General features: G+C 39.4%; 2 protein-coding genes across 3 annotated transcripts in view; both read left to right on the plus strand.

Moving 5' to 3' along the window:
• Window positions 1-16,438, plus strand: part of LOC142379029 (atlastin-2-like) — a 34,176-nt gene extending 17,738 nt beyond the window's left edge. The window contains exons 4-14 of one of the 2 annotated variants that reach the window (XM_075464095.1): window positions 132-236; window positions 503-553; window positions 3,582-3,638; window positions 3,731-3,823; window positions 4,001-4,139; window positions 6,205-6,332; window positions 7,403-7,459; window positions 11,597-11,668; window positions 11,757-12,188; window positions 12,929-12,943; window positions 13,896-16,438. In XM_075464095.1, the coding sequence (XP_075320210.1) occupies window positions 132-236; window positions 503-553; window positions 3,582-3,638; window positions 3,731-3,823; window positions 4,001-4,139; window positions 6,205-6,332; window positions 7,403-7,459; window positions 11,597-11,668; window positions 11,757-12,188; window positions 12,929-12,943; window positions 13,896-14,006 (1,260 nt within the window). In that variant the 3' untranslated portion in view covers window positions 14,007-16,438. The remainder of the gene's footprint in view (window positions 1-131; window positions 237-502; window positions 554-3,581; window positions 3,639-3,730; window positions 3,824-4,000; window positions 4,140-6,204; window positions 6,333-7,402; window positions 7,460-11,596; window positions 11,669-11,756; window positions 12,189-12,928; window positions 12,944-13,895) is intronic. The other variant, XM_075464096.1, reaches the window with a different exon arrangement.
• Window positions 16,439-18,619: 2,181 nt separating this feature from the next.
• mark1 (MAP/microtubule affinity-regulating kinase 1) overlaps window positions 18,620-27,644 on the plus strand; it is a 41,442-nt gene continuing 32,417 nt past the window's right edge. Inside the window, exon 1 of the mRNA XM_075464098.1 lies at window positions 18,620-19,018. Coding sequence (XP_075320213.1) covers window positions 18,974-19,018 — 45 coding nt within the window. The 5' untranslated portion in view covers window positions 18,620-18,973. The remainder of the gene's footprint in view (window positions 19,019-27,644) is intronic.

Raw genomic sequence — 27,644 nt, forward strand, 5'->3', positions numbered from 1 at the left:
TTGTACGTAGATATGTTGCATGCACTTAGGGTAAGCCCTCCTAAGTGCACACTACAAGCATGTTGTAGTAAGATTTGCCTAACTGAACCTGGGCTTTCTTTTTTTTTTTTTTTATAAATCTTCCTTTCCAGGTAGCAGTTTTACTAATTGACACACAAGGTGCATTTGACAGCCAATCCACAATCAAAGATTGTGCTACACTGTTTGCCCTGAGCACCATGACCAGCTCTGTCCAGGTGAGTGAGACGCCCTTTCCTACAAGTAAAGAGAATTGTTTTTGTACTTCTCCTTTAAAGGAGTTGAAAACTGATTAGTTCAGCCTGATATTATACGTCCTACATAGCTTTGACATTGTTGTGGCAAATTTAATTTTCATCTTTCCATCCATCTGGATTGAAGTTCTGTTTTTTTTTTTTTTTTTTTTTTTTTTTTTGGGGAAGGATGTAGATTAACAAAGGTCTGACTTTCATGGCACTGGTTAATCTATTGGTTTTGTTTTAAGGTGTACAATCTATCGCAGAACGTCCAGGAAGATGACCTCCAGCACCTCCAGGTCTGTAGTTGTTCTCATCAGTAATATTGATTATTTGTTTAAATGAAATATACTACAACAAAAAGTGTTACTGAAACCAAACAAAAGAAGCATTTTTTTTAAACCTTTATTTATGTTTTGTTTTGTTTTTTTAAAAAATGCATTTTATTTTTTTATCCTGCCCATGTTTATCTCGAGCTGTTGCCAATAACTGCAAATTTGGGAAAAGAAATGGATGAAAAGGCACTGCAACAAAAACAATGTTTTTTTTTTTGTTTGTTTTTTATCTTTCGATGTTCATGAACTAAATATATAATATATATAAAAAAAAATGTATTTAGCCTTGATACTGAACTGGCGGTGACACTGGCTTGCTGTACCCTGGATAAATCCCAGTTTGTCGCCTTTAAATTGCGGTGGAAGTGGACTGTCGTTTGCCCGCCCTCCGGCTCTGACCCAAGATCTACTTTTCAAGTAGCCAACCTCCCGAGATCTATCAGTCCAGTGTCAACAACACAAACTCACACACATCATTTCCAGCCTGCAGTAACTAACCAAAATAACCTTAATATGAACCAAACAGAAAAATAAACCAGATACCAAACAGGTAGATCTGAGTTTGAAAAAATTCAATTCAATTAAAAAAAATGTATTTATTATTTGGGCAATTAAAGGAACATAGAGCAGCTGGAAATCACTTAGTGGGAGACCTGGCACTGGGAGAAGGAGGCTCGCTTCTCGTAGTCAGGAGTGTAGGAGCTGGATGCAAGGCGTAGGCAGGCTGCTAGGTGGTCATCAGTCACTGTTGATCTGTACTTGGACTTGATGATTTTCATGTGCGAGAAAGCAGACTCGCACAAATAAGTTGATCCAAAAAGAGCTGCCAGGTTCAAAGCACATCTTCTGAGATTGGGATACTTCTCCTCCACCAGTAGTTTCCAGAACACTACATGCTCTCCAGGTTGAGCGGATGTTGATCTGGCTTTTGATCTCAATGTCATTTTGCAATGTCAGAATCGCATCCTCAAGAGTGGAGCTTTCCAGGTCAAAGTAATTTGAATTTGGCTGCAATGTCATCAACATCAATTCTTGCACCAAATGGATAACGCATATAACTGGCTACAGGCTCAATGGATGCAAAGTCAGTAAAATGCCTCTCAAACTCTGACGAGATGCTCTGAACATGCTCCTCATAACCTGCACTGTCAAGCAGTGTCACACCTTTACCTTGACGTTGTAGTTCTGCTTGCATGTGAGCAAAGCTGCGCAGGTTACCAACCTGTTTGACATCAGCTCTAACTGGCTTTTAAACTTGTTTACTGAACTCATCATGTTGACAACATCTTTACCCCTACCCTGCAGCTCTAAATTTAATTCATTGAGCTCACCAGTGAGATCAGTGAGGAAAGATAAATCTAAAAGCCACTGGTGCTCCTCTAGCTTTGTATGGTAATCCACATGTTTTGAAAGTCTCAGCAAGTCCTTGATTTCAGGCAGCAGCTCCGTAAATCTGGCCAAAAATTTACCTCTGCTTAACGACCTAACATCCATGTGAAGCATCAGGTCTGTGTGCTCAGCATCATTCTCCTCAAAGTGAGCACAGAAAAGCCTTCTCTGCAGACTCCTGGCACAAACTGAACACACAATCTTCATTGCAATATCATCACTTCTTTCATATTTAAAATCTTTCCACACAACGCTTTATGGTGAATTATACAATGATAATTCTGGAAATCCGGGAAAGATTCACCGTCTTTGCACAGTGCGATGAACCCACTGGTGTGGCCCAACATAGCAGGCGAGTTGTGATGGAGATCAGCTTGAAGAGCGGCAATTTTGTCTCGCTAACAAATCCCATGAAGGCATTGAAAATATCCTCACCTCTGGTGTGTCCTTTTAATGGCAAAATGGTGAGTAGCTCTTCCTTGGTGCTCTTGTCTTCAAAAACCATCCTGATGAAAACACACAATTGTGCCACATCCACCATATCAGTCGACTCGTCAAATTGGAGTGAAAAGCACTCGCTCACCAATATCCTTCCTCAGTTGCTCCTCCACAGCCATTCCCTCACTTCGCCCTGTGGTAGTATGGCAGCAGAGTTGCACTTCTTTAATAGCCTTCACGATCTCTGTTTTTATTTCTAAAGTCGTCAAAAAGGCATATCCGCTGCCTCAAGAAAGGCTTACTTCCCAATTTCACCGTCTTTGAATGGCTTCTTGTGTTTAGCAAGGACGTGACTGACTCGATAGGAAGCAATAGTTGCGGCCTTATCCTGGGTCTTCCGTTTGGTGAAGACTGACTGCAGTGCTGCAAGCTGTGCTTTCAAATCCCGCACTTTTGTGGCGCGTAAAGGCGTTTTTGCAGGGAAATCTCTTGTAGCTCCCGTGTACCGTTTTCAAATCCCGCACCAGATTCCCTTTCTTTGCCAAGGCCACCGTTGCATTGCAAATCAAACACACTGGCTTTAAATGAGAATAAACAAAAAAAATAATCTTCTTCCCATTCTGAGAGAAAATGGTAGGTCTTGGCGCGTTTCACCTCAGCCATGTTTACCTTTAGGAGTGGTAACCGCTCTGATCGCGAGCTCAGGGCTCTCAAGTTTTAAATGCAGGTAAGAGTGAGACCCACCCCCACCCTGTTGAGCGGGCTGGTTGGACGGGTCGCAGGACTGGGGGTCTTTCATTAATAATAATAATATCATAAGTGTTGTTGTTATTAATAACTGCTTTGCTCAGACTATAAAAATGTCTAAAAATAAATTGCAGAATAAACTGCAATGAAAGTGCATATTGAGTGACACAATCACTCTACTGTGTTAATGTGTTATAAAGCAGTGAAGGACTTTATTTCTTTGGACTTTTTTATTCCACAGAAAATGAATTTCCTACAGCTTTTAAACTGTGTTTAGAGTTGCAAATGGAACAGCTTTCATGGGCCAGATACTGTTACGTTACTGTAAGACACATTCACTCATCTGTTCCTGCATGGATAGAGCTGTTATCACTGAAGTGTTTTGAGTTTAAGCTGAGTGGTTGTTTCCTCTCCTCAGCTCTTCACAGAATATGGAAGGCTTGCCATGGAGGAAGTCTATGAGAAACCTTTTCAGGTTTGCTGTGTACACATACATGCACATTAAAGGGTGGGGGGGTGGTCATGTTAATCCTGAGATCAACAATCTCAATGTATTTCTCTTTTCAGACACTGATGTTTTTGATCAGAGACTGGAGTTACCCCTACGAACATCCATACGGTCTGGACGGGGGACAGAGCTTCCTGGAGAAACGACTGCAGGTGAGTTTCACAACTGAGGCTTTTCTTTTAGCACACAGACTCACAGCAGGTGCAAACTGCAAACCTAGTTCTGAAGTGAGGAACATGTATTCTTCAAAAACTTTAAAGGTGAATTAAACATGTTTTCACTGTAATTAGTCTGACACTAGCTATTGTGCCTGCTGTTAAAATGTTCAGGTGAAACAGAACCAGCATGAGGAACTGCAAAATGTCCGGAAACACATCCATTCCTGCTTCTCCAACATCAGCTGCTTCCTGCTCCCACACCCTGGCCTTAAGGTGGCCACCAACCCACACTTTGACGGCCGGCTCAGAGGTAAAATACTCACAGAAAAAAACAGCAGTAACTCCACCAGAGAAACGACTGTCAAGTCAGCAACTGTCAAGTTGTTCTCCGTTTTGCAATTTCCTCAACTTGAAAAATAGTTGGAGGTCTTCTGAACTAGACTTCACTCAAATGACTTGGCAGTCGTTTCTTTTTTCCTCTCCTTTTTATTATTTAGACTTCAACAAGTAGGACAGTTTGAAAAGGCATAGAAATTACTATTTTACAGTCGGGTGCAAAACCTTTAAATGGGAACAAAAAAAGTACACATGAACTACTGCACACAAACGGTAAAGTAGAAATGTCTAAATTAAATAGCCAAGAAGTTATTAAATTTTAGTAGAAAAATACAACCTCTAGTATAAATAACACTGTGAATGCATTTCACACACATACTTATGGCACCTTTTAACTTGCCCAATATTCATTTGTTACCATTACTCTTAAGCAATACACCCAATTACCATTCAAATAAGCATACACCCTCTCTCTCTCGCCATGCACATGTAACAGGTAATTCAAACAATTACATTAATCCAACACAAATGTGGTTTAATTTGGCGAGCATACAAAGAAATGGAAAGTTGTGATCACCGTCACAGTGCTACACTAAAGAACAGCGATCTTCTGTACAAACGGCGTGAAGTGTCTTCTCTTATCGGTTGCCTCTCCGGTCTTTGCAGATGTCTTTCCTTTGCGTAATATTCCACAGAACACTGTAGCAGTGAAATGTGTGGTGGACCTTCTCATGGTATCTCCTCCAGACTCTACTCCCAGTGCCACTCCCAGTTTAATTGCTCACCTGTTGCTCCCAGGTGTCGAGCATAATTTTCTGCTCATGCTCGCCAAGTGAATCATCAACATTATTGTGAATCAACTTTTTTCTTTTTCTTCAAATTATTATTATTATTATTATTATTATTATTAAAATGTATAACTGCACGTTTTGGTTGAACAGAAAATATGAGGAGATATCATTGGAACAAAGCTGTAAATATTGTACTGCAGTCCCAAATGAACATTTGGAACTTTAATTGATTTTGATGTACATGTTGATGAGGATTCTCAGTCATCCAGGCCATGGTAGTCATATGGCGTATTTCCACTATGCAGTCCGGTACGGGTTGGGTCGGAACGGTTTGCTTATTTCAGTTTTTCCATTACCGCGAAAGCGTACTGATCCGTACCGTTACCATGTCTGTAACCCTTCTGCTTGGGGTACCTAGCACACAGGACCGGCTCCAGGCTCTGCTCTCAGGTGTTGGTGAGGAGGCTGTGCAGCGGACGCTCGATGGCGCTGTGCGAAACGAAAAAGTTTTCCAGCCGATTGCCGCAAAAATGGCAGAGTGGTTTGAACCAGACCCCGAGCCAGTGAAGCCATTAAGCTGAAGAAGCTTGGAGGTGGTTCGAAATTATGGATGTTATTTGTTATTTACGCTTCGGCACGCACTCCGCCCACCCCTGAGGGTCCCCTTTGTACAGTGGGAACGCAAGCTGACCCCAAAACGACCCGTACCGTTCCGAACCGACCATGCCGGACTGCATAGTGGAAACGAGGCTATAAGGGCAACTGGACTTCTTTTTGGATCTTGAAGACGTTTCACCTCTCATCCAAAAGGCTTCTTCAGTTCTAAACTAGATGGTGGGGAGTAGTAGCTTATAAGCAGAGGGTCGTATGACCGAAACTCACCCTTTCAGGCAGGTAGACAATTCCGAGGTGATAAGGACTCTAACGACAGCCACATTGGTCAGGGGGTGCAGTGACACAAGTGACTGTAACTACCTTCTCTGATTATAAGGTGATACTCCCCACCATCTAGTTTATCTATGAAGCCATGTTTCCAAAGCTCTCTTCACAAATTGGATGAAGACAAAACTCATGTTAAACATGGCTGTTATTCCACATAATCTGCCCAAAACACTTGCAGACTGCTGTCACTAAGAAACCTGGCATAGCAGCCTAATGCTGATTTCAAACAGGCTTCCAGCAGCATTTGTTGAAGCATTATAAACCTTGTTTAAGCATTGACATTTTCTGATTATGTTATTATCTCAGATATCGATGTAGAGTTCAAGAAGGTGCTGGTTAACCTCATCCCAGCACTTCTGTCACCTGAAAATCTGGTGGAAAAAGAAATTGGAGGAGTAAAACTCACCTGCAGAGACCTGCTGCACTACTTCAAAGTACGTTTTATACTCGGTACACTGACTTTTTAAGAATCACACCTTTCTGCTACATCAGGGGTCGGCAAGCCACAGCTTCAGAGCCGCATGCGGCTCTTTCATCCTTATGCTGCAGCTCTGTGTTGCTTGGGAAAATAAATTAAAGTATCCAATTGAAGTGTATTTTATTTATTTTTTTAACTTTTTATTTTTATTTTATTGTAGTTCTAAATTGGAAGATTATTGTGATCTTGAAATATTAAAATAAATGATTTATTATTATTATTATTATTTTTTTTTTTTGTAATAGAATATGAGTCACACTCGCCAACCCCAGGCAGGCAAAGTATGGAGAAATGTAATAAAATAAAAGTATCTGAAGAAAATGGAACATTTAATGATGCCGGGGCGGATTCATTTGCAAGTTGTAAGTTCAGCTTTTGAATTAATTTGAAAGAGACCTTCAAGTCGGTGTGTGTTTTTTTTTTTTTTTTTTTTTTTTTTTTTTTTTAGAGTTCAAAATGTGTTCATTACATAAATACAATTTAATTTTCTCTGTAGCACTTCATGGACTTTGCAAGCAAAACATAAATACTTTGCAAATACAAAATGTAAAGGTAAAAAAAACAATATCTTCACTTTAGATGTCAAAAAGTATTTTTGGCTCTCAATGTTTTCTTTTCCGTGGAAACCGGTTCCAAATGGCTCTTTGAGTGTTTAAAGGTTGCCGACCCCTGTGTTAGATTGCAGAATTCTCAAATGGTTCAAGACAATTTTGCTGTGGATCATATACATTTTATTTTTTTTTATTTATTTATTTTTTTAACCTAACAATAAAGCTTTGAACTGCATTGTCATGGACAAATTTGAGTTTTGTGCCATCTGTCTGTGATTGTGAAGTTGGAAATGAAATGTTTTGCTTCATATGCCGATTTAAAACTTTTGTTTCTTTAATTGATTTACTTTTTCACAATGTTCCATTATTGTCAAACTTGTTTTTATTATTGCCATCTTTGTTATTTATTTTTCTGACTGCTTGGAGTGCAGTGTCTCCTCTTCATCTTTTGGTTATTTTTATGTTCTGTTCTCAGGCCTACATGAAGATCTACCAGGGAGAAGAACTTCCCCACCCCAAGTCTATGTTGCAGGTCAGTTCAGTTCTCCAAAGCTCTTCTGTCAGCTTGTTGCTGGACTGATACTGTAGCTGCTATGCTTTCCACTGGGATCACCTACTGTAAGGAAAAGCCTGGCTAATTTAGCTTTAGTGTAGTGAATTCTGTGCTGGAATTTGCAAAAAAGAAAGAAAGAGGGCATTTAGAGAGAGTTATTTATTTATTTATTTATATATTTATTTATTTTTTATTCAAGAAAGCACAAAGTAAGGTTAATTTAAATACAATATCTTGAATTGGTTTTGTTTTCTTTTTAACAGTACAGAACCCACCCACCCACAACACCCATATACTTCTGTAAAGAAAAAAAACAACAACTCATAAGCATAGATAGCAAAGTTAAATAAATGAACAATGCAATAAATTAAATAAATAAATAAAAGGAAATAACAGTAATAATGATAGTAGTAATGCTAGTAAGAATTAAAGTGTCCATACAGTGATGACAAAATTGAGAGGAAAAAATAAATAAACAATAATAATGACAGACAATGGGGGCATTACATATTCATGTACATGTCAATAATTAGGCAAGGTCAAATATATATCTTATCTCAGGGCGTCGTAGGCTTATGGAAGGGCCTTAAGATTTTTAAAGTATTCAATTAGAGGGTCCCACATCTTGTAAAATTGTCTTGTTGAGCCTCTAGAAAAGTATTTAATTTTCTCTAATTTTTAAAAAAAAAAAACATTAATTCAGTGAGCCAGACAGACACTTTGGGTGGTTCAGGGGATTTCCAATGTAAAACTAAATTTCTACGGGCTATCAAAGAAGCAAAGGGAAACGTGTTCATCTTATCAATGGGTAGCATGTGCTCATCAACCAACACTCCAAAGATGGCCATATCTGCAGACGGTTTGACTTTGGTGTTAAATGCGTCATTTAGTATTTTACAGATGGATTGCCAAAATTCAGTTAACTTAGGGCAATTCCAAAACATATGGGTCATATTTGCTGGAGCAGAATTGCAACGCTCACACCTGTCATCAATGTCGTTGTAAATTCTTGAGAGTTTCGATTTAGTGTAGTAAATTCTATGAAAGACTTTGAACTGTATCAGGCTAAGCCGGGCACAGGATGATGTTCCGTTAATTCTATCCTGAGCACGTTCCCAGAAGTATCCAGGAATTTCAGAGCCAAGTTCTTCAGACCATGCCGTTCTAAGCCCATCTAATGACGTTTCCTGAAGAGAGGTAATTATATTTGAGATGTTTGCGATATGCCTCCTTAAATGCATAGGGTTACGCAGAATCTTCTCAAGTCCTGAGTCTGCTGGAAAAGCAGGAAACGTTGGACTCTAGCTTTGAATAAAATGACGGACCTGAAAATATCACTTCTAGCCCTGTGGTATCTTCTACTCTTAGGATATGGACACAATTCAGCCAACATTTCAAACTAAAAGATTTTTCTGTATACAGCCCTATTTGTAATAATCACCTTTTCCCTTCTTTTTTTTTTTTTTACAAAATCTCTTATCTGGAAGAAGAGAAAGAGGTGTAGTTTGGCAAGTGGTATTTAGAAAACTGTTTGCAAAGGATCAGGAAAATACCATTGCTGTATAGCTCTTTTGTACTCGTCAAAACCTATTATTGTGCCAAGTTCTGAACGACCATAAAGGTTTAAAGATATGATTTTTAAGCGATGTTGTCAATATGCTTTGGCCGTTCTGACCAACGTCCTCTCTGGGTTGCCTCCTTTTTAAAAAAAAATTTTTTGGGAAGGGCAAGGAAGATATTTTATTCCCATGGACTGCAAAGAGAGGGAGAGTAGTGAGCATAGGACGGAACACAATGAATACTGTGAAGCTCTTATTTCCAGGTGTAACCAGGGAAGTTTGGAGTTGCGTAACCCATTTTATGCAGAAGTTTTGCACATTAGCAGTCCACTAGTATTGCTTAAAGTTAAGTAGTGGTAGGCCACCATCTTCCTTAGAAGCTTGAGAAATTGCTTTTCAGATTCTTATTAGTTTGTCGCCCCATTTAATAAAATAAAAATTATTAAATTATTCATTCATAAACTCTGTAGAATTATTTTTCAGATACTTACATTTCCCTCAAATGAAGTTCAGACGCTGAGAGATTGAACCAATCCCTCTTTGTAGCTCAGTTTCTTCCGTCCAGCATTCAAATAGACAAAGTTATTAAACTGGTCTAAAGTGGTTTCTGTACATACACAATATTTAGCTAACTTTTGCTGGAACATTGCCCTCAAATATAGTTTATCAACTGGGCTCTTCTATACCCTGAGGCTGGGAGTAGATCTGAGATGCATGCTATTCAGTACAGCTGACCACAAAACGTTTCCACCAGAAGCTGGCTTCATCCATCTAGCAGGGTGGATGCGAGCAGGAAGGACTCGAAGTCGAGGCTTTGCAGATGAGGTGGAGCGTACTTGACAAGTGGTGAAAATTTCAAATTTAAAAAAAAATGATAATAACAATCACAGTGCATGAGGAACTTTACTATGAAGGGGCCCTAAAAATGCCAAGGTTTTCTTTAGTTTTTTTGGGGGGGTGTTACACTCACTGGTGGCTTCAGACACCCAAGCAGTTGCTCTTAAGAGTGAGCGGAAAAAAGTGAAATTTGAAGGTTTTTTTTTTTTGTTTGTTTGTTTGTTTGTTTGTTTGTTTTCCCCCATATAATGTTCCCTTTAAAGGGCCCATGGCATCCTTAACAATGTTTTTCTGGCTTATCTGCAGTGTTGTAGTGAAGTATTATCACCTTAAAGGGACACTATGTAATTTCTTCCCCCATCTAGTGGTGCAATTTTATTTTGCAAAGTCGAATGAATTTGCTCTCTAGCGCCTCGCATTTTGATATGTATGTATGTATGTATGTATGTATGCGATATGTGTCAAGATTCAAGAAGCTCACGTTGCCTTTTCAATTTGCTTTTTTGGCGACGAGGATCCCTTCTCCTGTGGCGTGGCATAACTGTGGTCTTCCATTGCAAACAAAAGTGCAGGCCGTTCAGGCTGGTTTATACCAGAGAATGTCTAATGGCGTAGACTGGCTCTGTTTTTACCTGCGTACAAACGTGACGTCAAAATGGGGAAAACGCGATTCGAAGTGCTTTATGTCCCTCTCAGCACTTCGTCGTTTTTCATAGACCTGAAGGACATGGCAGCCTCCATAGAGCTTGCCCGTTCTATGTAGATACAGACAAGTTATTCTTCACTCAGGAGGATATTTGAAATTTTTGACAGATAATTTTACACCAATGAGGACTAATTTATGAATGAAGATGTTGATTTGAGCTAATAAATGACTTAATATATATTACATAGTGTCCCTTTAAGTATCAACCAGAGCAGATGGAGGTATACACGTTTTAGTATTCGTACAGAAAGAATTCTTTTTATCTATTGGTCTCAGACTTATCACTTGCAAGACTTCTTTTTCTACATTTGTTTTTACTAACCTGCCCTAGTGAGTGAAAGGCAAGGTTTTATTTCATGGTCAAATTCTCCAGGCAGTGCATGCTCATGGTCGCCAAAGTGTGCATGTTATACACCACAAGCGTTTCGAAAGAACAAGTTATTGCACCGCAAGAAACCAGTGAAATTTTTCAGAGTATGGTACTTTGTTTTTGGTTTGGATGGTCTCCAAAAAATGTGTTTGGTTGTGAGGGCAAGTTGAATCTGAGGATGCAGTTTGTTTGTTTTTGTTTTTTTTAGATAGCAACATAGTTGGAAAAAGGTTTACATTTGTTTGCTACAGTTCAAATGTCAGTTTTATGAACGAGATCTGGTATGATGCTGGCTAAAGCTAAAAGTCAGAGGACCCGAGTCTGAATCGCAAGCGGTGAGGGAAACGATTTCAAATGTCTGTATTAAAATTCATACATATGCTTAATGCCAACGTAACACAAATATCTTAGTTTCACCAAGTGAAAAGGCAGGTAAGGGCGCTAAAGGCACTTTTTCTCATACATTTGGACACGGAGCACAAGGGGGGGAGAATGTATTTGAAAACAAAATTTATTTTCCAATAGTTTTATTTATATATATTTTTTTTCTCATATTTAGGTTAAAAGGAAGTTTTGCATCATATCTCAAATGTTGAAAATGTTGTCTTTTTTCTTTTTTTTTTTTTTTTTTTTTTTTTACCAAGGCAACAGCTGAAGCAAATAACTTAGCAGCTGTAGCAGGAGCCAAAGACCTATACATCAAAAGCATGGAGCAGGTAATTCATAGTGCTCCACTAGATATCAGAGATCTAGGTTTTGTTTGCTGAAAATGTATTTACATAATGTTTTGTATCCTGGTCTCAGATTTGTGGTGGAGACAAACCCTATATCTCTCCAGCAGAGCTGGAGCGCCGTCACACTGGGCTAAGGCAGTCATCAGTGCAACATTTCTGCACTGTTAAGAAGATGGGCGGTGAGGCTTTCTGCCGGCGCTATCAGGAGCAGCTGGAGGCCGAGCTTGACGAGGCCTATGCAAACTTCAGCAAGCACAACGATGGCAAAAACATCTTCTACGCCGCACGGACACCCGCCACTCTCTTTGCAGTCATGTTTGTCATGTATGTGGTGTCGTTTGTCACTGGCTTTGTGGGCATCAGGTCTGTGGCCATGCTCTGTAATCTTGTGATGGGAGTATCTCTGACGGCGCTTTGCATTTGGGCATATGTCAAATACTCTGGAGAGTTTCGTGAAGTTGGAGGAATCATTGACCGGGTGGCAGAAACCCTCTGGGAACAGGTGAGACATCTATCTATGCAGTTAAAGTCTTGCATACCCAGCTTTGTTCTCTTGGTTTTAGGTACAAATACATGTATAAATTCAGTTGAAAGAAAGAGTCAAACACGCACTGTAAACGAGTTCGATTTCGTGCCAAGAATGTGGACACAGCTCTAGCTTTGCTGGACCTAATATCTCGGAAAAAGCGACTCCGGTACCTCCGTACTCCAGTAACTGATACCCCGTGCTGTGTGTTAACGTGAGCCCAACTATATCTAGTTGGTACCACTCCACCTTGCATACCAGCTCAGGCTCTTTCTCCACCAGTAAGTTGACATTCCACGTCCCAAGAGCCAGTTTTCAATGCCGGGAGTCTGCATGCCCAGGCTCCCGTCTTGAATTAATAATCTTACTGTAGAATAATTGACTTTGGATTTGATGGAAATGCCTTATAACCCTTCCCAGATGGGTAGCAACAATTGCTTCTCTAAGATTATTGCTTATACCTTTCCTTCTTTGCACTGTTGAACACCTGAATGCTCCAGATCAGCAAATTGACAAAACTTCTGCTTTTATATATTTTTTTATATATATATATATATATATATATATATATATATGCACTGCTTCTTTGCTGCATAGTCACAGTAAATGGTAAAATGGTTTGTGACATGAGTTTTTCCAAAACATCGCATTTTTCACATTTGCTCTGGATATCACAGATGATTCTTAATCTGTATTCTTTCCCTTCCTGCTTTCAGAGGACTCCACGAAAGGTGAGCTTTTCTTAAAGTAAAGACGACAGTTGTAAACGTTTGTAGGACTCTAACCAGAGTTCCATTCAGACACGCACTTGCTTCCATTAATCAAACAGCAACTGAAAATGTTTGTCATTTTGAAACATTAGGCGCATTCCCAATGTAGGAACCTTTTGCAGTTCCTATAACCTTTTCAGAAACGGGGACGTTTTTTCCCACATTCGGACATACAGGAACTGGGGACCACGGCCCTCAGTTCCTGTAACCATTTTAGCTCCTTCTCTGAGGCTGCTTTGTTTTGTTGAGTGTGGCGCTAAAGTAACACGTCAGTGTCGCAGACGGTTGCGTCGCATCAGTCCCTATCAAGGTCCCGACTATGTGCGAATGCAAAATGAAACAGTTCCCCTGGGGAAGGGCAGCTATTAGAACGAAATTCGAGGTGGACTGTTCTTAGAACTGCGTTTTTAGAACTGCTCTTTCCGAATGCGGCTATTGTGGAAAAAGTACCATAGTTCTCATTCAAAGTTGATGATCTGACCAGGTCAGACTTATAACGTATACGTATGACTTTCAACACGGCTTATCAGACACAGCTGGGATGGTGTCCTGTAAAGAAAAATGGATGCTTTTCTCTGGTTGATAACACTGCTACTGTAGTGCAACACTCTGTTTAGTAAGCTTAAGCATGGAGAAAAACCTTTTCGGCTTTTGTCACATCCCAGTATGTTTTACACAACCATGACATGCTAACTGAATAGTTTTGGCAATATGACTTGCTGTTGAGTAAACCGACTGAGAACTTTGATAAATCTCGCTTGGTTTACTGTCCAGTCTCGTGTGAATAGCATATATCATGAGTTCCTGTGTTACCAATGACTGGATACTATGGCTTCAACAGATACAGTAGTATCTCATGTGTACTGTTTCCACAGCTTTAAAATCTTTTGTCAATTTTGTCCCCATCCTCCAGGTTTTCTCCAAACTCTTCGAGGTGGCTCGGAGCCGAGTCCCGTTGGGACGCCTCATCCAAGCGCCGCGGCCCCGGCTCACCTCAAACAACAATGTCAAGAAGAAAAACTAGCAGATAACTAGCCACCTTGGCCTTGTCCCATTTATTCCCTCTCACCTTCACCTCCTGCTCAGTTTTGAAACCGTTTGAGACACACAAATGAGTTCTTGTTTGTTTTGTTGACTGTAGATAATGGTTCCTTTCTGTGCCGGCTTTATGTTCCGGACTAAGTGGTTTAAGTATTGTCTCCCTTGTCACAGGGTTGGGTTTAGGTATTTATTGGTGGGAGAGGCCATTGGCCTGTCACTATTATCCCAGGTGTATGGATGACATCCCCACATTGATTCCCATTTATGTGAATGTATAAATGAAGAGCATGACCACTAATTCCCCCCCCCCCCCACTGCTGTCCTCCTGGCTCTCATCTCCACCCTCATCTCTATCAGCTTGTTTCAGTTGCTGGGCGACATCAAGAGGAGTTGCAACCAAAGTTTCCAGCTTTACTTGTAGACCCTCTCATGCTGACTGGACTGAAATGGTACGAATGGCTTATGGGCTTGAATGAAAGTTTGGTTCCTGGGGAAAGTTTAATTGTGTGTTTTGGTTTGTTTGTTTTCTTCTTTTTCTTTCCCCAAATCAGAGGGTGCGTGTAGATTTAAGCTGTCCTGAATTATGGAGGTTGATTGTCTTGACTGGTTGAGATGTGACTAATAGTTAAAGCTCTACTAAGTGCCAGACAGCTGATAGACCTAACTTTGAAACAGAAATTCTTCGTTTGTCTACTGGAATTGTCATCGAGCTTCTGTCAGTTTGCTGCTTAATCATGTCACTTCAGTACAGGAAATGCCTGATATGGAACACATTGGGTTTTGACTGTACAGATGATTCAGAGATGCGTTTTTTATTTTTATTTTTTTTATTTTTAAAGCTAGTCCTTTTCCCAAACCTTTTTGTTTTAGCCGGTTATCCAACAGCATGTAGTAAATTCCACTCCATTCACTTTCCAGTTATTTCTGCACATATAGAGAAATCTTTTCTTTGGACAATAGTAACATATTTATCCAGTATTTACAATTGTTGTTTGTGTACTGCACAGATGGAGAGTTTTTCTTCTTTTTTTTTTTTGTTTCTTCTAAGCAAACATATTACCATCTGAAAATACAACCCACTGCAGGAAGCCTTGACAAGAAGGGGGGAAAAAGGAGGGGAAAAAATCAAATAGACCTCTATGAAACCAAATCGAGCATTAAGCTTGATCCTTTTCACTAGTGAGTATTTTTACCACTAATATGGGAAAGACTCCTTTCAAAAGGTTTTCTCACACAATGCCTGAAAATTTAGACAAATGCCTAATTATCATTTTATTGTCCAAATAGTTTAGATATTGTTAGATTAATCATTGCAGCGCTTATTCTGGTGATGATAATGTTTCTGTTAATTCCACTATGACCAGCTAGCATCTGGTTGACTTCACTAATTATTTGTTTCTTGCAGATGTAGTCAATGTTTTCTCTAAAGAAGTGCACATGATCTAAAAGTTGTATCTGTCAAATTTATATTTGGCACGACTTCTGCAAATGGTTACATGTGCTTTTCATCATGCTCCCACGTTTTTCTTGCTTCGCCCACCCATGTCATTGCTCCTCCAAGAGTAGAGGAGACGCAGTTGGTGTCTGAAAGTGAGATGTTCTGTTGGCATATGATTATCATGTCTGTCTTAAATACAGAGCTGGAATCAAGGGTGACCAGAAACCATTTCTTGATTAACAAACTGTATCCTTCTGCTGTTATTCAAGCGGTGTTCCTGACATATGAAAATGTTTTACAAAGTGTTAAACTCTTCTAAACATTTTCATATTGAACCTGGTGTTGAATCTTGAATCAGTCCTGATCTGACCATCAACATTTCACAGAATAAATGTCTTTCATTTTCCTCTTCCAGTGCCACTAAGAAAAACAATATTTTAATTCTGCTTTTTAACTTGATTGTTCTTCCCTCTCTGTCATTCCTGCTCCTCTTCCTTTTAAAAGCACCAGAAGACATTAGTAAAACACTAAAATTAAGTCAAAACTCTATCTGTTGTGGTTTCACCTACATGAATCCTTTAATCTCAGGTTTCTGTTATGAAAAGCCAAAAACCAGTGAATCGGATGAGTGATGTTTGTTCCAGCTCGGTCAGGGAGTCAGAAGTCATCACCTTTTACTGAATCAGATTTTATTTGTTTCATCATTCCATCCATAACATCACCACTGTGTGCTCGTTTTTGTACAGTTTAGATTATTATTATTATTATTATTATTATTTTTTAACAGCCTCATTTGCACACTGGGCATGTGTATGAAATCTATACATATATAAATATACATTTTTCTAGACCTTTTTGTAGCTGGAAGAACAACAGTTGGGTGGTAGACCAGATTCAGCTCACTGGATGTAAAGGAATGCTTTTGTGATTATTATTATTTTTTTTGGTGTATATGTCTTAATAAACTCTTTTTTTTTTACATATATATATTTGTAAATTTAATCCTACATGAGCACTGCTACTCAACCTTCTGCTGGTAAAGAATGTTTAAATTTTTTTCCCCCTCTTTTTCTGCTGTTGCATTTTAAAGTTGTTTTCATTATTTTATTTTTCAATACAATATTAAAGAAAACTCTTACAACACACAGCATTGTTGGGCTTATTTTTTATTTTATTTTTTTTTTTAAGCCTTTTCTCCTTTGCTGTGTGGAAATGCCTTTTAAGACTCTACAGAGGACACAGCTGTTCATTTAGTTCAAATAAAAAGCTTAAACGTATGTTGGTCAGGTGATGTGTTTGCACTGTTCATACTCTCAAAGTCCAAAGGGGAAAAAGTTGAGATGGCTGGAGTCATACACAATGCAACAGGGCAGAGAAACCACAAGGTGACAGTGTAACACTATATGAGGAGACAAATTTTCAAAGAAAGCTGTGAGCCAGAAGTGTTTGGCTATTTCTGTGTAGGCAGGAGAATTATGGGCCACAAACTTTTAGCTTTAATGTTGGAAAAAATAAAATAAAAAAATGGCAGATCCCTGTATAAAAATGAAGCCTAAGCCAGCCACAAAGAGTAGAAAAATGAACTCATTAGATTTAAAACTGATGAGCAACAAACATGAGGGTTTTTTTTTTTGCGCTGAACAGAAAATATTTAACTAAAAGAAAAGTTGAAGCGATTAAATTATTTGTTATTTTCTTTCAGAGATGAAAGTTACAGATGCAGCAGCCGTACTTTTCCTGAATAATCTTGGATTAGAATGAAGTAAATCCAAATGTAACTAAGGGATTTCTGTGTTTTTATGTCTGGTTCACTTTGTTTATTTTGTTCAGCCTCTTTATCTTTATCTCACTAATTGGCGAGTACAAGCAGGCTATTTAAGATCACCTCTACATCTGAGTGACTCATTTTCCTGCAATTTTAAGATCAGATTTATTGTTCTGTTCAGGGAATACATGAAATTTGTCCTCCGGTTTTAGGTTGGCACCTGTTGAACTCGCATGCACAGGGTCACACACACAGAAAGACAGATGCCACTCACTGGAACGACGGGCAGCCAATCACAGCGCCCGGGGAGCATGGGGGTACGGTGCCTTGCTCAAGGGCACCTCGCCCGTGGCAAGGCGGTGAACTGACAGCCCACCAGCTGTCAGTTTCGCCAATCTATTGCTGACCCATTCTAACCACTGAGCCATCGCCGCGCCATATAACCCATATAATTTGGAATTGAACCAAACACGGTGGTGTGGTGGTTAGCACCGTCGCCTCACAGCAAGAGGGTTCCAGGTTCAACTCCTGGCTGGGGCCTTTCTGTGTGGAGTTTGCATGTTCTCCCCATGTATGCGTGGGTTTTCTCCCGATGTTAACTGGTGTTTCTAAAGGAATTGTCTTTAGGATTGAGTGTGGTTGTTTGTGATGTCCAGGGTGTACCCCGCCTCTCGCCCGATGCCGGATTAAGTGGGTATAGAAAATGGATGGATGGATGGATGAACCAAACAAGCTATGAAGGTGTCAATTTAGTCTCTATAAGCACGGAAATGCTATATATTCGTCAGTGTATTGATATTGTAAATGTACTTTATTTATACAGCCCTTTACAAACAATCGTTACGATGTACCAAAGTGCTTTACAGCAGGTAATAAATAAAGAGAAGAATAAGTAAAAACAATAAAAGAACAGTGAAAGCAATAAAATCAAATAAAAGTGTCATCATACTACTACCACATACTACCACATACTACTACATCATACTACTACTACATACTATTGTGTAACCGAATTTATTTTACTTAAAAAAAACAATGGATACATATTTTCTTGTTACAGTATAGAGAGTCTCGGGATGTTTCCATTAACAACTTTTCTCAGACTAATTACAGCCTACCATCGTATTGTTTGAAGCATTTCAAATGAAGAAGAGTACGTTAACACCCGTTTACAAATGAAAATGTATGTGACACTTATATGAATTTGAAATTGTAACTCATTTGAACGAGGAGTGTGTAAACCAGGAAGTGTAAAAATTCAACAGCTGTTCAGATTTTATTGGACAAAGTTTTTTAAGGCAGAGTGTGCTGTAGTGGGGCAGCTGAGGATGCTGGGATATTGTAGGATGACGCAGATGAAGATAGAGATGACGAGGAGGAGGAGCTCTGACGTTCTTTTTTTTTTTTTTTTTTTTTTCTTTTTTAACTCCGCAGTGCTGCTGTTTGACCTGATAAACCGCTGGAAGCTGCAGGACGGAATATTACTTGAACACTTTTCCACCCGTCCTCCTCCACCTCTCTCTGCCTTTATCTCCACGCGGCTCTCCCTCGCGCACCGACGCAAACATCTGGCCCTTCCTTAGCCGCCGTCCCGGCCTCTCCCTCACTCCGGCCGGCGGAGCCTCCCAGCTGATCGCCACCGAGGTAGCCTGTGTTCGGTGAGAGATGCTGTAGCAGAGAGCACCCGGCACAGGGAGATGCTTTTCCCAGACTGAAGGCAGCAGAAATCCGGAGAGAGAGCAGGAAGATGTCCGGCAGGATGCCGCTGACCCCCGTGAGCGAGTCCGAGCAGGTAAGTCTGCTTCGATCCTTCCTCCGGTTCAATTTTTGACAAATCACTGAGTTTAAGCCCGAAATGACCAAGGGAGTGCAACTATTTTTTATCTATCACCGTTAGGTTTTTCCTGTATAATTCACTTTTTTTGGTAAGTGTATTGATGGTGCTGTTTGATAGGTTTCTTTTACTATCAGTGCGATGTGACCTCTGTAATACTTCAGTCTTTTATCAACAGAGTTTGAATCGTATACTGTTGATGGAGGTTATCATAAGTACATTGTGTATTTTGTCATTGGTGGGGTTAAACTGTATTCATCACCAGTAGACTAATTTCTTGACATTCCATTATTCATATGGTATTTTTTTGAGTTCATTTGGGGTAATAAAGATAGTTTAATTACAAATAAAGCTACGTAGTTTTTCACATTTTAGAATTATTGGTAGTTATGGCAGATAAAATGTAATTGTTTTTTGATACTGATGAAGCAGGAGGTCAGACAGTTGGGCATACAGACTGAAAGTGAGTCAGCTGATCAGCGTCTTGCAAAAAACATTCAATTTTATGCACCACTGGCAGGTGTCATATAATAGTGGAAAGTAGGGAATATATGAACAGTTAGTTCAAGATTAAAACCAGAAATTCCTACTTGTGGTATCTAACCGCACCAGGCCTGATTCAATGATTATGACAGGGTGAGAGGGCCATAACCTTGAAGGGGTAAATTCACAGCTTCAAAAGGGGTGTATCAAAACAGTCATCCCTATTATTTTTTTATGTACAACCACATAAGCATGCACCAGCATTTCTTGCCACTCTCCCATTTCCTGCCTCGCTCTATCTAAAAAAGAAGACATCTTCACGACTAACTCACTGCTTGTCATTCCAGCTCCTGTAGCAGTAGAATACTTGTTGATCACCTGAAGCTGCATTTTCACTTTAGGGACCACAATCTTTTAGGGGTCCTTTCCTCAACCTGGTACTTTCAAGGTGGGGCTTGCAGTGCTGAACACTTCTGATTGGTGGACTATTCCCAGCCTCTTTCCACATTTCTGTCATCTTTGGTTTGGAATTTATTATAATTACTAAAACTTGTTTACTTTAAGTTGTACTGTAGGAATAGTTGTTACTGTTTGTAAACTCAGAGTAGAACAGATGGATCTGCACAGATCCCCTGTCGCCTACATGGTTTTATTTGCTGTTGTGACGTTGCAATCACCACATTAATCTTCAGGTCTGGTGCTAGAAATATATCTGTCCACCACATGTTACACAGTAGCACATACAACCCTACACGGGAGCTCTGGTGAGTAGACCTGTCTATTCTTTTCCATGACTACTGTAATTTGATCCTGCACCCAATCCAGTGGATTTTGATATTACATTCAAACTCAGCATTACATGTCTTTATAAATTTATGAATTGTTCATCTTTGATAAAAAAAGAAACCAATTGAGATGTCACATTTCGGCCATTATTTCCTTGTTCTCATCCATTTTCACCTCCTTCTGCTGTGACTGTTTATCTCAAAGCTTCCGACAACAAACAAGGTGATTTTTCAGATTTGCAGCTGACAAGTGGTGGTCAAAGCTACCATTACATCGCTCTCATTTCAGCAGGAGCTTTTATCCAAAGTAACTTACAAGTGACGAACACAGTGGGGTCAATGTGGGTTCAGTGTCTTTCCCCAGGATTCTTTAACATGTAGATTAGGAAGTTAGGGATCAAACCTTCCAATTGGAAGACAACCACTCGACCTCCTGAGCTATTGAGAATGAGGAGTCACGTGACTCCGGTCGGCCGGTCGGCCATGTTGGCAGGAGACGCTATTGTTTGCCAGGGGCAACATATACATATACATGCAAAATAAAGATAAAGCCTGAGAGGGTAACGCTGCTCATGGTGTGACAAAAGGGCTGAGGGGGTACACATTAACACATTAGCCACATTAGGGGGTAGTTAACATTAATTTTCGAAGAGGCAACAGTTCGCTAGTTAGCTAGGCAGCAATGTCAGGTGCACTTCAGGGTTTGCAACAACATAAGGTAACTTCGTAGCTTTAAGAGACAACAACATAAAGAGATTTTTAGAGAATGTACCCGAGTGAAAATGCAGCGAACACACTCTCATCGACAGAGGGGTGCAATCGAAAGTAAGGTCCTTTCTTCTTATTGCAGCCAACCAAGCAACCCGGCGTCTCCTCGTCAGGTCAGACGCCTGCTGTCCCTGATGCTGCATCCATTTAGGAAACCTAAAAAAAATGTATTTCGTTGTTCCCATGTTTCCCAAACGTATTATGTGAGGTACTGGAACAGTTCTTCACACAGCAGTGATTTCCAGGCATGTTCTTGCAATTCCGCACTGTTTAAACTTACAGATTTAAAAACACACGCGTACACTGTAAACGAACGGAGAGAATGGCGTTTTCACGCTAGCATCCTGCCAACATGGCGGATAGGGGCGGGGCTCTGTACTATGACGACAACTCCTCATTCTCAATAGCTACCCCATTGATTGAAAACTAATAGAAAAATGAACGGGTAAAAAAAAACAAATCACAAGTAGCCATTACTTGCTTATTAATTCATTGCCAAACTCTATAAAATGTATGTAGTTAATTAGTTTTCCAGTTAGCTTAGTTACTTTGGAGCCTATTCCAGTTTATAATTAACCTAACATGTACACACTGTGGGGCGAAGCTGGAGTACCCGAAAAGAAACAAGGAACTCTAAAACTCTGTTGTAGTAAACAATCGATTATCTTGCTCTTGCAAAAATGGCTATCAGTTGATCTGCTTGCTGTCAGCTTTAACATCGATCATTGTTCCTTTAGGTTATATTGTTTTCTAGTTTATATTTTTGGTGATCAGTTTGATATTAAGTAATGAAACCTTTATGCTAAACTGATCATCATAGCTCACCAGCTGAGAAAGTGTGTAATGAAGGAGCACTAAACGTTCTCTGACAACACCAACATTGTTTGATGTTCGGTGAGGACCCAAGAATATTGAAGCTGCTTGTTGGCTTTAATTGGTGGATGGAGTTAGCCGACTGTCACAATTGTAGCTTCTTTTTGACTGGCTGTGTTTTGCTGCTATTTCTGCCATCTGTCAAATATTGGAAACACATATGTTGTGTTTATGCATCTCAAATGTTCATGTGAAGATGAATGTGATGCAGGCTGCTGAACCTTGAAGGAATGCTGGGAAAGCAGCCTTCCATATTGTCATGCTAATGCAGGAATGCCAGCAGCAAGCTGTTAGACTCCTCATCACTCAGCTTCACTTCAGTCTTTCAAGATCCTTGATGTTATGCCCTTATGACTCTCATTGTAGAACTTATTGGCCAGTGGACAGCTTAAAGATATTTAAAAAAAAATCAAACCCATATGATAATAGTAAATAGACCTGAGGGTAGAAATCTGCCAAGGTGTTTTCATTTTAGTTTTCAGAGGCTGTGCAGGATAAGCAGAGATACTTCATCTAAAGCAAATCAGTCTGTTAAAGATATTGTCTCTACTATAACATGAAATCATCATACTGCCTAGTCATGTCCTTTTTTCCGGAGTTTCAGCAGAGCTTTGATTACCTTTTACTCCTGTCAGCTGGCTCCTACTGTCTGTTTACTATTGATTTTTCCTAAAATACCCTGCAGGATGGGCTTTGCAGAAGATGGTGATCTGAATTAGTGTCAGTTTTCCAGAGGTCACATTCAAAATTCTCCAACATGTCGACAGATTTTTAAAACAATCCACACTGTTAGTTTTATCTACAATGTTTCTAAGTACTGTCACGATTAATACATCTTAGTTTACAATTAAATGTTGCATATAAATAATCAACATTACCTATGGAATTGTCCTTCACTAAATGTGCTGCTGATATAGTATAATATTGTACAGTAATATAGTAGATGTTAGTCTTATAAAGCTTTATTGATACACATCAGAAGAAGGGGACAGGTTTGTTTTTTGGTTTGGTGTTGTTTTCCCTTAGATTAGTTTTTGTTGAAATTTTGACAAATTGCCGATCTCCAAGTTATTGGACCATTCTTGTCCTTTAGCTAAAAACTAAACAAAAATGAAAGGTCATTGAAATGTGCCCGCTAAAATAGTTTAAGTTAAAGGCTTTGCAATAAACAGTACATGATGAGAATTCTTTACTAACCCTCCAATGAAACAACTTTAGACAAAGGGGCACAATGAGATGAAAACATTAACTGCATTTAAACCTCAAACTCTGTTAATGCTGTGCATCTCTGCTAGTTGAATCCAGCTGTTTGTGTAAATGTGCATATAAATGATTCTGACACTTATGCAGAATAACTGTAGGTATATAGCAAGAAATTGTGTTTCGATTAGTCATTCCCAAAGTGTGGTCTGTGGACCACCAGTGGTCCGTGAAGGTACTGCAAGTGGTCCGTGGAAAAGCAATATAAAATATGAAATAATATTTTTTTTAATGTTCATTTAACCAAGAAATATATAAAAATATGTATATAGATATCAAATTTAAATTTAAATTTAATTGAAGTTATTGTGGGATTTTAGAGGCTGCACTCACCCGCAGTTCATATGAAAATGTTAGAAAAGTTATGCACAGATTTTCTTGCATAATCCTAGAATATCCATTAACATGAGCGACCAGTGCGCCCGCGCAAAGCCTGAAGTCAGGGCTGACGTGCCTTTAATTTACAGAGGAAAATAAATATTTTAGAATAGTTTCGACATTATAATACATTGTTGAAAGAGAATGGTGGTTACTAAGGACGCTGCTATCGCTTTAGCTTCTGCAAACGTCACGTTAATCACCATAGGCTACTTTTTTGTTTGTTTGTTTTCATTTGCTTTTGTTTCGGCTTCGCTGCTGAAACATGCTATAAAGGAAATACACGCAGGCAACGGAGAAATAAGTTGGTTTTGGATGACCAACAGCGCACCCTGAAAGATCACTGCCCACTGACATCTTCTGCATCGAATCAGAGCGCCAAGGCGAAAGGAGAGAGCCGGAATAATTACATCTACAGGAGGATGCATTCACGGACAGCTAATTTATAAACAATTAAAATAAAGATAGGTTTTAGTTGTCATTCTTATGCGTCACATAAAAAATGAAATTGTGTTTCACACATCCACCGTTTGGAGATCAGTGCAGTTAATTTCAACAATAAATAAGTAAACATGGATAAATAGATTAACACAGATAAAAATGGTCAGGGATAAAAGAGAATAAAAATGATCATTAAATAGGTGCTCTAACAAATAAACGGCTACAGACACCACACACTCGTAGCAGTTCTGTTTTGAAGAAGAATTTCTCTATTTTCCATATCTTCTTTCTTGTAGCCACTTGAGATGGAGAGATTCATGAGTGCAATTGTAATTTCCACTTTCCAGTTTTTCAAGTTTACAAAAACAATTTCCAATTGTACTGCAGAATGAACTGTTTTTTAAATTTTAGTTGCTACTTTTTTGTGACATTTGTTACATCATAACAGATTACATGTTGAATGTCGCTAAAGCTACTCCAAACTGCAATGTTAACTCAATATGGAGTTCAAATTTAGAAATAATATTTTTTGGAGGAGGTGGGGGAGCTACACCTGAAATATAGTTTCTTTGTGTGTATGAGTATCATTGACCTATAGGCCTCTCCTCCATCCAACTGAGCTTGTCTTAAGATCCGTGTGGTGCCTGTCTTCCTGGGGCATGTTTGGATGGGGGCCGTGTTAAAAGGTCTGGGGCCCATAGGAGATGGACCCCCTTTCTTTCTAGAAAGATGAGGTTATTTTTATCTAATGGTCAAATTTAAAATTTGACCATTATTTAAAATTTAAAAGTCTGACAGTGTATCAAGCAGATGTCAATATTTTGATGACATGTGGCCACTAACTAATTATTCGTCTTAATAAGGGTCTGACAAAGTACATGTGAAAGGGCCTTGCCTTGGAGCAAGATGAAAATTAAACTTTGGTGAAGGACAAAAGTGAAGACATCAGTGGAAAGGTCTTGACCAAGGTAGTAACATATGTTAGGATGAAAATTGTGGGCAGCTCCTGCTCCTCAGAGGTGACTTTTGAACCTTGAACCTGAGACTCTTTGGAAGGCTTACAGAGCAGCAACAAAAAAGGCTACAGACCAGTTATAAACAGTTTTGGAAAGCTCTTGACCTATACTACCATCACCTGTAGGGTCAAAACCTAGAAAAAACGTGATTTCACCCATTTAACTATAAGCCAGATCAAATCTGACCAAACAGATGTGCTGCCCAACCCCAAACCCTAAAATAAGACTGAAAGTTTCCTGGCCACGATTTCACATATTAGAGGAAACACATTCAAACTACAAAACATATGGCGCTGCCCGTCACTGTGTACGGCAATCTAGAACAAATTGTAGTTTTTATATCGTGCTTCCGGGTTAGGGTCAGGGTTGCGAAATTATGGTTTAAAAAATCATATATCTGCGCATTCTTCAACTGAAAAAGTATAACCTTAACATTTACGTTTATGTCGTGAGAAAAGCTATGTTATGAAAACATAAAAATATGCTAATTTAGACATGATTTCTGACACTGTTTCGCCGACGGATTAAGCAACGTCACAAAACCAATTTCCGGGCCTCGTCCCTCTGTTTGTCTTTGTTCAATTCAATTCAGTTTTATTTATATAATGCCAAATACAACAAGTGTCATCTCAAGGCACTTAGATAATAAAGTCCAATTCAAGCCAATTGGAATTCAATTCATCGTAATCATAATTATTTTCAAAATAATCCAATTCGTTCATATAGAGCCAATTCAAAAACAATTTCCAAGCTAAGGAAACCAACAGATTGCACTGAAACTTGTTTTCAGTCCAATCTCCCGTCCTGAGCGTGACTGAGGCGACTGTGGAGAGGAACGACTCCCTTTTAACAGGAAGAAACCTCTGGCAGAACCAGACTCAGGAAGGGTGGCCATCCGCCTCGACCAGCTGGGGTTTGAGAAGACAGAAAAGAGGGGAAAAAAACACTGTAACACTATTCAAAGGATACCTATTGGAACAGGGAAACACGAGTTAATGACCACAATAATGTCACATGTACATAATATCATTTGAGAAATTAAACAGGGGAAAAAGAGAGTAAAGTGAGGCAGTCTAGGCCTATAGCAGCTTCACCTGAGCCATCCCTAAATATAAGCTTTATCAAAAAGGAAAGTTTTAAGCCTGGTCTTAAAAGTGGAAAGGGTGTCTGCTTCCCGGACATTTACTGGCAGCTTATTCCACAAGAGAGGGGCCTGATAACTGAAGGCTCTGCCTCCCATTCTACTTTTAGCAACTCTGGGAACCTCAAGTAAACCTGCAGTTTGCGAGCGAAGTGCTCTGTTAGGAAAATATCTTACAATGAGATCTTTAAGATATGACGGAGCTCGGTCATTAAGAGCTTTATATGTGAGGAGAAGAATCTTAAATTCTATTCTGAATTTAACAGGGAACCAATGAAGAGAAGCTAAAACTGGAGAAATATGATCTCTCCTGTTAGTTCTCATCAGAACTCTGGCTGCAGCATTTTGGATCAGCCAGCATGTCCATGTGGGGCCCATGAGGTTTAAATTTGGGCTGCAGATAAGGGTCCCAAGTGGGTTTGTCCGCAGTTTCCACGGTGGCCTCACCTGTGTTTGCCCATATGGGTTTCAAAGTGCAACTTGAAGGGTTAGGGGTTAGGGTTACTCTAAGCCTTAAATTATTCCAAAGGCAACACAGATAAACACATCACACAAAGTAAAACAATGTTCACATTCAAATTGGCTAAATGCAAAGTCCAACTAAAGCCAAACAGCAACTTGAAACCCATATGGGCAAACACAGGTGGGGCCACCGTGGAAACTGTGGACAAACCCACTTGGGATCCATATCTGCAGCCCAAATTTAAACCTTATGGGCCCCACATGGACATGCTGGCTGAAGGCTTTTCAGAGAATATGTGGGACAGCCCAATAATAAAGAATTACAATAGTCCAATCTTGAAGTAACAAATGCATGGACTAGTTTTTCTGCATCACTCTGAGACAAGATGTTCCTGATTTTAACAATATTACGAAGATGAAAGAAGGCAGTCCTAGAAACCTGTTTTATATGCGAGTCAAATGATAAGTTCTGGTCAAAAATAACTCCAAAGTTCCTCACTGTAGAACTAGAAGCCAAGGAAATACCATCTAGAGTAACTATATAGCTAGACAATTTCTCCCTGAAGCGCTCAGGTCCAAAGATAACGACTTCAGTTTTGTCTGAATTTAGAAGCAGACAGTTCTGAGTCATCCAGGTCTTTATGTCTTTAAGACATGCTTGTAGTCTGACCAACCTATTGGGTTCATCTGGTTTTATAGATAAGTACAACTGGGTATCATCAGCATAGTTTAAATTTATGTCATGCTGTCTAATAATGTTACCTAATGGAAGCATGTATAAAGTGAAAAGAAGTGGTCCAAGCACAACCATAGACTGTACATGAAATGTGCTATATAAATAAATTTGATTTTATTTTATTTGATTTGACTGTATATAAAAGGTTGCGATAAACTTTTACTCTAATGTTGTTAACAGTGTGTGCACATAACATGTCATGGTGGGCACCGCATCTCTGGTCTGCCATCAGAGAGTGACA

Source organism: Odontesthes bonariensis, chromosome 4 (genome assembly GCF_027942865.1).
Source record: "Odontesthes bonariensis isolate fOdoBon6 chromosome 4, fOdoBon6.hap1, whole genome shotgun sequence".
NCBI lineage: Eukaryota > Metazoa > Chordata > Actinopteri > Atheriniformes > Atherinopsidae > Odontesthes > Odontesthes bonariensis.